This window comes from Oryza brachyantha, chromosome 3 (assembly GCF_000231095.2).
Source record: "Oryza brachyantha chromosome 3, ObraRS2, whole genome shotgun sequence".
Lineage (NCBI taxonomy): Eukaryota > Viridiplantae > Streptophyta > Magnoliopsida > Poales > Poaceae > Oryza > Oryza brachyantha.
In genome coordinates, this window is record NC_023165.2 from 7,120,608 (window position 1) to 7,129,913 (window position 9,306).

General features: G+C 40.6%; 1 protein-coding gene across 1 annotated transcript; it reads left to right on the forward strand.

Annotated features, from left to right (window-relative positions):
- The first annotated feature begins 4,700 nt into the window (after positions 1 to 4,700).
- Positions 4,701 to 7,509, forward strand: LOC102716105 (uncharacterized protein DDB_G0275933). Its single transcript, XM_006649708.3, has 3 exons — positions 4,701 to 4,925; positions 5,781 to 5,928; positions 7,208 to 7,509. Exons 1-3 carry the CDS (start codon positions 4,871 to 4,873, stop codon positions 7,281 to 7,283), a joined length of 279 nt encoding a protein of 92 aa, XP_006649771.1. The 5' UTR covers positions 4,701 to 4,870; the 3' UTR covers positions 7,284 to 7,509.
- Positions 7,510 to 9,306: the final 1,797 nt, after the last annotated feature.

A 9,306-nucleotide genomic window follows, 5' to 3' on the forward strand; every position in this document is an offset into this window, starting at 1 on the left:
CGATGATTCTTGGTAACATGCATGGGAAAAAAATATTTATTGTTGACGCCAGCGAAATCTACTAAACAGGCAGCCAACAGACGACCTTAGCGACGACTTAGTTGAATAAAAATGATTTTGCCAGCATCCTAAAGAAAAGAAAAACGACACTGGACGAAAAAAATGGCTTTGCCATGATACTAAAGATAAAAAGGAGCACTTTGGACCGGGCAATTTGTATTGTGCCTGCGTTGTTCTACTCAACCGAACAGCTCTTCTGTTCCCGCTTAGAGAAAAAAAAACACTTCAGCACATGTATTTATTCCGTGTGACTTTTCGAAGAAAATGAGCATTACTATCTCCATCTCAAAATAAAACCATTTTCAGTTTTTTATATAATGTTTTGATTATTCGTCTTATTTAAAAATTTTTTATAATTAATATTTTTATTCATTAGTAGATGATAAAATATGAATAGTATTTTACGCGTGACTAATTTTTTTTAAGCTTTTGTATAAAATTTTTAAATAAAATAAATGGTCAAATAGACATGAAAAAATGAAAAATAAAATTATTACGGACTGTGAGGTGAGGTGGTAAGTTCTTGTGCTCGAATATTTCTCTGGCACAAACTATCTTTCAACCATAATAAGGTACACCCATCTAGCCTTGTACCGGTAAACGAAAGCTCAAAGTTTTCGGCGAACGCCTTCTTCCGCATTCTGCAGACTGCAGGTGCAGGTGCAGGTACCGATGCCTTGCATGTTTCCCCAAAATCTGACTAGTCTACCGCTCTGCAGTTGGGGCACCGATCACGTTTGGTCTATCTGACAGGTGTAAAGACACGACACAAACCACGCGATCCCGGGGCAAATCACTCCGGGCTCACGGAGCAACGTGTTCCCGGCCGGCCTGCTTCCGTTGCCCTTCGATGGCGCACGGCCCCGGCCAGTGTTCAGATCAACGTTAACGACTTACGGTTGTGCTAGATTGATGTTCAGTTAAAATTTCAGTCAGAAAATGTTTAGCTAAAACGTTGTAGATTAAAGTCGAATCATCTGCCATGCTTGAGGCTACGATATTCCTCCCCCGAAAAGCTACCACATTCATGCACGGATCGATTCAAGTTGGCGTTCATCCGACGCAGCTCGAGTCAGCTTGAGCCTCAAGTTAATCCATTTATGGTACAAGGCTGTTTGTTTTATATTTGCATATATGCCTCTAGAAAGTGAGAAGTGTGAGCCCCTTTACAGCTAGAATCTTAACTAGTGACCGGTGACAAGGCAGCTGCATGGCAGTATTACAGGATATAAAATCTGAAGTGTTCTTCGCTTAATCGCTGGTCCAGAGATTCTTGATCATCTGATGGGTGGCAGTTAGGCAAAAGCAAAGCGTCGTGACCCATAAGGGCGGCCATGAGTGTCAACAGTGATTTTAGTCAACTTAGTTTAGTCATTGCCGTTCCTTTCACCGTTGCTTCTAATAATCGGCTACTTAGCTCATCCGAGCGTTCGATCATCCACGACGTAACATTGTTTTTTTCTTTTGGGTGTTGACGTGTTGGCTCTGTGGTCATGGAGTTTTACTGCAGCAAAGCAAGGACAGGGGCGTTGTAAAAGGTTGTACTAAACTTGGCCTTGTTTGGTCCCTAAAATTTTTTTTTCAAAAACATCACATCGAATTTTTATACCTAAATAAAGTATTAAACATAGGTGAACCAAAAAACTAATTGCACAGTTATAGAAGAAATCTTGAGACGAATCTTTTGAGCCTGATTAGTCCATGATTAGCTATAAGTGCTACAGTAACCAACATGTACTAATGACGGATTAATTAGGCTCAAAAGATTCGTCTCGTGGTTTCTAGGCTAGCCGTGAAATTCGTTTTTTTTATTCGTGTCCCAAAACCCCTTCCGATATCCGGTCAAACGTTCGATATGATGTTTTTGCTAAAAAATTTTGTCCACTAAACACCACCTTGATTTTCAGGAACCCTGCATTTGGACTTTGGTGCCGGTTCTTTTCAATTCATAGTAATCAGTGGTTCTGCACTCAACCGTGTCAATAGGGGCTCTAGAAAAAAATGTACTAGAAAATAAATATTGGTTATCAATTCATGAATTCTTGTACTAGAAAAAGGTGAACGGGGAATGTCTTTACGGCAGGGTAGCAAAGTATTGATCATGAATTCAGGTAGTTGGGTTTTTACACCACACATCGCATAAAAGTCCATAAACGAAGATAACTGTAGAAAAACTAGTGCAGGTAGTACAGTGGTCAACAGAAAAAACATTAAAGTCCAAGTCACCAGAAAAATCCAACAAATCAGATAAGAAACACATAAGCGTCAAATAAACCGACGGTTAGTCCAGGCCGCTCCATCCAGAAGCGACACGCAACAACACAACGAATCCTGGAACGGACGGCTGGACGCACGCCATCATCCGTGGCATGGCGCAGGGAGCAAGCCGACCACAGAACAAATTAAGCGTGATCTTAACCAATCATTATTATCCGAACAGAAGGAAAAAAAAGAAGCTCACGGATGAGCCGGTAGGATTAGGAAATGGTTGCTTTTTGATGGCGAGACGAAAAGTTCAAACGCATCAGGGCTAGCCGTAGTGTATTCTCCTAACGCAACGCATGAATGCATGGGACCGACACCTATGATCGTCGAGATAACCTGTCACCGGAGTCCACTGGACGAACACAGACAAAGAAACGGCTTAATTGAACCGTCTCTTGTGGTTTTCTGAAGGTTCTTAAATCTTGTGTGGAAGAGTAGATAGCGATGGCGCCGAGCCCACGCGCTCGTTTTGATCCTCATCCGAGTGGAGAGCGGAGGCGATCGGGACATGGTTTCAATTTGCATCAGCTTCTTATCACGTCCTGCCTGGAGAGCGATCAGCTCGTGTTCTATACTGTACTTCTGTCCGTGATTCTATCAGTCGATGGGATTTGCGTTCGTTTTCTCGAGGAAACTGCCGTTCACCCTATTTTTTTTCTTCTACTTACATTTAAAAGCTAACATTTAAATTTTTATCTTAAAATTAGATTGATTTTGATTTTTTATTAAAATTATTTTTCAGCCTTAGTTTTTGGTTTGTGAAAAGTATACAGGTGGGGAAGCTCCCCCGGTGATAAAAAAAAGATTGTGAAAAAACATATATATATATAAGTTTTGTTTATAAATTATTTTTGTTTACAATATATCATTTTGTTTTTTTCCACTATCACCCACTTGATTTTAACCTATTTTTGACACGATCAGGCAGGACGTGTCGGAACTATGTGCAGGCTGAAGTCAGCTACCACAAAACGATCCGAATATGCGCGTGAGTGTTCAAGCGCAACTCAAATTCAGTTCATGCATATCGAATTCGGTTGGTTGTCTATTGCAGTGGACACCTCTGACTTGGCTCCGCTGCAACCTTGAGCCGCAAGTAAAACACATCCACCTGCAGTCATTTTAGTAGTAGCAGACAGCACCATCTGCTTTTAACCTGGGTAAGTTAAAGAGTAGAGTCAGAATGGAAAATAACCATGCATCAAGAAACGCTTTTTTTGTTTCACCAAACGCATTGAGTGCACTACTAAAACACGCGGCCTCCTCCGGCGATACCATCCGGCGATTTTGCAAGGATGGTTTGGTGCCAAAAGCGGCGAGCTTGGCTGCATGCTCTCGTCAGCTGGCCTTTACCTACCTGATTACTAGCTGATTTTGTACTGATTTGGTCGTTGTTGGTGAACGAATTGGAATTATCCACCTGACAACAACGAGTTGCAAGGATCTCGTGCGATTGAGTCGAAGATACAATCAGTTCCAAGTTTCCAACCATCAGGTCCCATGTGATGTGAAGAACAGAGAACCACTCCAGCGATACGTATTCATTCTTTCTCGTCACGAGGCACATAAACGATCAACCATGGTACTGTCATGATTCATGGATGGACATGTGTCAGATATATAAGATTTATTAGTCTGTGCAGATCTAACGATGCTGAATATTCACAAAAAAAACCAAATTCCAGAGAATGAGAGAAACAGACTTTTGTGGTTCGGCGGTGAGCCTAAGTGTCTGACAGCAATTATGTACCCATCAAACTAATGGTTTCTAATACTAGCTTTATTCTAAAATATAAATATTTTTAGATTGTTTAGTACTGCCTTCGTTTTATATGGTAAGACTTTTCAATCTTGCATAAATTCATCCATTGATGAATGTATATAATTTATATATATATGTTTAGATTCATTAGCAACCATATGAATATAGGCAAGAATAAAAAGTCTTACATCGTGAAATGGAGGGAGTATATATTAAGGTTAATAAGAAAACACTATGTCATCTTTCATCAAATGATGAATGAATGAGAGCTAGAGCGTGGATAAGGATAAAATAAGAAAAACAAATAAATATGAAGTGATTGATTAGACAAGTAGTATTATAGATAATAATATAAATGTTTATACTACGAGAGTCAAATCACAAAATTACTTACATTTTGTATGCTACTTCATGAGAGAGCTTATTCAACCTTAGCATTTTTTTTTCTCAGAACATCACCAACCTAGCAATTTTACGGTTCAGCGAAACTTGCTTGTAATGGTGAAGGCGAAGAAAGCCCCTGAAAAAAAAGGTGAAGAGAAGAAGGAGAGGAGAGAAAGAAAAAAAGTTTAGGATGATGTGATACAGCCTGTTGGGCCAAACGAGTCTTTCTGGGCCGACCCAGTACCCATTTGCGACTTTCTCTCCCTCTCCCTTCCCCGAGTCAATGTCCGCGTCCCCTTCCATGGGCGTTAGGGTTTAACTCCGACTGCTCGATCTCCCCAGTCCCCACTACCGCCCTCGCCGGCGTCGATCCGATACGGCGTGCCTGGTTGCTGCACCATGGGGTACCTCCAGGAGGCCAGGGAGAATCACGTCAAGAAGAAGGTGGAGGAAGGTGAGCCCCGCATCCTTGTCTGTTCGAGCTTCCCAATTCGTTAATTTGGCGTCTTCGTGTCTGCAAACCACCTGCTAATTGTAATTGCGTAGCGGATGAGGAACTGAGAAAAAAAATTTTGGAGTACGCTGGTGTCGGTTGTTGAAATAGGAACACAATCATGTGTGAAATGAGTCGTAACGAGGAGGCCAAGGAGGCAAGGAGGTGGCTGCCGTTTGGCTGGCCGAACCACGTACTCGTGTGGGCTTTAGCTGACAACTTATGTGATGTAGTGCTTGCTGGTGTGGAAGCTGAATCAGTAGGTTGCCCTATACGCCTCGCCCCCTGATAATTAGTTGATTAAGTGTGCCGTTCAGAGTTCATGTACATCTCCCAACAACTGGTATATGCTTTAGTTAATTTGTATACAGAATGTTGGATTTTGTGTTATGTTATTTATGAATATATCATTAGATAGCATTGTGAGCACTCAAGTACATTCATTGTGGAGCACCCTTGTAAAGAATTTGTTTCACTGAGCACCAATACTTCGATTATGAATATCAAGGAGAACTTTCTTGTGAAACACAAAGTATATGCACATGACTAATAGACTGAACGAACTTTCCTCATAATGTTTGGAGCTGCTGAAGAGTGAAGACTGCCATCCAGAATAATAAAGAAGGAACATTCAGAAAATTCGGACACATGCTTCTGTATATGATTTTTTTTTTCAAACAGCTGCTGTTTTCATTGTAGGTTAGAACATTTATAATTAACTTAAGGAGAAACTTGGTGTTTTGCTCTAAAAATGTCCAAGTTTGTTGTGCTTCACATCAAAGAGTTAATTTAGCACATCCCCATTTCATTTTTCAGCTTTGCGCAGCAAAATGAAACAGAAGGCCCTTAAGGAATGTGATTTCTACTGCTCAAAATATGCTGAGTGTGCTCGAGGAAGAACTTTTTCTGTAGTATGGCAATGCCGCAAACAAGCAAAAGAGTTGAACGATTGCCTTCATCAATTGTAAGTTGATCATTAATTCATTATATGCCAGTATTCTAATTGTAATTCCACTGTTATTTCAGTTATTGCTTGATCATTCTTGATTTTTGTAAAAATCTGAGTTCCATAACATGCTATAAGAATATACAGGGGCGAAGCTAGAGCGAAATAGAGGGGGGTGCCACGAGTATCTAAATTTGAATCCGAGGAATGAATATATGGTGAAAATTTATAAACTTTAGTTAAATTTTTTTCCGAAAGGGGGTTCCTGGGAACCCCCCTTCCTTCAAGCAGCTTCGCCACTGAGAATATATAAGGAAAAATCATGTATGGAGCCTAATCACCGAAACTGATTATCTACTTTCCACTGTTCATTCAGTAGATACTTATGATTTAAAACATGCACACAGTAAAATCTGCAAGAAATATGTCAACATGTTTACTCTGTACATATATGAGAGGCTAGGATTTCCATTGCCATCAAAAATACCTTTCTTTATATGTTTAACCATTGTTGTATGATGTAGTCTAGCATCTTCAAGTTAGGATCTAACATATTGGCAATTAGAAAATGATTAGTATTACCTCAATTTTACAGTATAAGATGTTTTGACTCTCTCTAGATTCATATGGATCCTAATAAACCTACACACATATATAAAATATTTGCATTGATCCATAGATAAATCTAGGTAGGACCAAAAAGTCTTATAGATGACCATCTTTTGGCTGTTTAAGGAAAAAAAACAAACGGTATATTTGCAAACGAAAAATGATTTATAAACAAAAATTTTATATACATGTTGTTATCGGTCTAAAAGCAAAGATTGGAAAATAAACTCCGATGAAAAAAAAACCATAAAATTAACTCCAAATTTAAGGCTAAAATTCAAATTTTGGCTTATAATCATGATCAGAAACGAAAAGATGAGGCTGATAATGTTGAATTCAGGGAGTATTTCTGACCAATGAATGCATCAGTATTTTCTGCAATATTACACTGACAGTAGCAACCAAGCTTATTTTGACATTAATTTGGTTAGTCTATATTTTGCTGTGTGTATTGCTAGGAATTTGACTGAATCAGGTTCAGTGTAGGCTTTGTTTAGAATCCCAAGTCCAAAGCTACCTGGAACTGCTACTGACTACATCCTCGAGGAGTCTAGTAGTGCTGAAAGTTATTTCTGTCGATGCATCTCTCTCTCTCTAGCATTTACTGTTACATTTTTTCCCTGAAGATTTCCTGTTGCTTTGCCCGTAGACTGGCAGCCATTACATGATAAATACACCATACTTGCAGCACAAACGATGCAGTCCTGGAAGAAATGAAGAAAGCTTACATGGTTGAGCAAGAGAGCAAGGAAAAGAACCGATAAGCATTATGCAATGGCCAATGGGTTTCTCCATGCTTGTACGTACATTGCTCCTTTTGGAATTCGGTAGTTGCCTACTGGTTTTCTTAATTGATTTTATGCTGAGTTCCTGGAGACTTGAAAACATTGATTTTGTTCCACATGCATAATCTGGTATAAGATCAAGGTCCCTGTGCGAACGCCCCCTTGAATTACTATATAACTTATAGCTGCCTGCAGCCTTTTGTTACAGTTTCCGCGTAAAAAGATAATGTATGAATGCAGAGAATGTGATGAACCTTCATATCATGTTCTTTGGGGTCAGTCATGTTTCCCACGTATAGTATATTATTATACCATATAGTTATTAGAAATTAAAGGTGTTATGACTTATAACTACAAACATGTTAGATAAGCAGACAGAAAACCAACAACATATTGTAAACCCCAAGTCCTCGTCATCTTCCTCAAAGATCAGACCCAGGTCCAGCTGTCGTCGCCAATGGATGCTTCCAGCATGGCATATCCGGTGCTTGCACAGTGCCATCAAGGTACTGCAGGACTTGCGTCACTTGCCGCATGCTTGGCCGTGCACTAGGCAGCTGCTGCGAGCTGAGTCCCAGTTTCAGCACTAAATTCGCCTCCTTGACAACATACTCGCCGCTGAGCCTGGAATCCACTACATCAAGAATTTGTCCTCTGTTCCAATTCTCAAGCACCCAATCCAGCAGTATGACCTTTGTCTTGGAGGTCATGCTCCAGAGGCAAAAGGGAAAAACATCAGTTGCTGGTGATGCCTTCCTTCCCTGTGCAAAGCGTCATCTTTTAGCAGTTTTTTTTTTTTTGAAAAATCCAAATAGCATAGTTGCAAATGAAAAATAATATATAAATAAAATTTTTGTGTATGTATTTTTAGCGGTTTAAAAACAAAGACTGAAAATAAACTAGAATAAAAATTCACAAAAACAACTTTAAATTTAAGGCTGAAAAATTAAATTTTGGCTTATAAGCATAAATGAAAAGAAAGATTACCCCTTTATTCTTCTTCCTCGGTACTGTACACGCGATCGGCGGAATGTAGACAAAAGGGGAAAAAAATGTGCCTGGCCCAGACCTTGCATGGACCGTATGCAGTTCCACGCTAAGCAGTATAACGGCCTACTGGCCGGCCCGCATTATTTAGGCCCAGATAACACTACACGGAGCACCGAGCAAGTGAAAGAGCCACCGTGCAATGCAAACAACAGTAGTACTAGTACATTGGTCGCCGGGGAACGCGGCTCCAACACCGACGAGAAAGACACGAGCTAGCCGCTCTCCCTAGCTCCGTGTTCTTTGGAGATGCTGTTGATACCGGCTACTCCTAGCTAGCCGGACCGTCGGATATTGGAGGCATCGGGTGGTTGTGCAGAGGATGGTTCTCGTCGTCGTCGGGCGACAAGCCGGGGGCAGGCAGGGGGTGGGGGTGACTCCCGTGGACAACATCAATGGAGCCAATGATTATCTCCATTTGTTAAATTGCCGCAAGTGGAAGGTCGACACACTCAAATCAGGGATTTTTTTCCGCCTAGGCGACGAAGCTAGTCGACCGTGGCGTAGTAGGCTTTGATTGCTTCTTTTGGTCGTTCGCTTCTTTTGTGCCTCATCTTAGTGAGAGGTGCCTAATCCTTTCCACTCTCCCAACAGATTGAGTGCCAATACTCCATGATATAAACTGCAAAAAGACATAGTGGTCGTGACCAGTCAGTTGCTAGTACTCCTCGACGTTTTTCTTTTTTTGTTTTGGCCTGAAACTTTCTCCACTCCACAAGTTTCTTTTGGTTGGAACTGCAACAAAATTCAGCAGTCAGGTACTCTTCCTGGTTGACAGATTTCATTCGGTAGAACCTGCAAGTCTACAACATAAATTCAGCAGTCAGGTACTCTTCCTGGTTGACAGATTTCATTCGGTTGAAACTGCAAGTCTACAACAGATATTCTGTGTGTTTGTGACTCCGCCACAGAAAGCAGATAACCACGGTTTGGGACCAAAAGGCGGTGTTATCAG

Excerpts from the sequence above, each read along its gene's own strand:
- LOC102716105 (XM_006649708.3), top strand. The coding sequence starts at position 4,871 with ATGGGGTACCTCCAGGAGGCCAGGGAGAATCACGTCAAGAAGAAGGTG. Across the intron at positions 4,926-5,780 it reads CAAGAAGAAGGTGGAGGAAG|CTTTGCGCAGCAAAATGAAA; the intron begins GTGAGCCCCGCA and ends TTCATTTTTCAG. Across the intron at positions 5,929-7,207 it reads AACGATTGCCTTCATCAATT|CACAAACGATGCAGTCCTGG; the intron begins GTAAGTTGATCA and ends CCATACTTGCAG.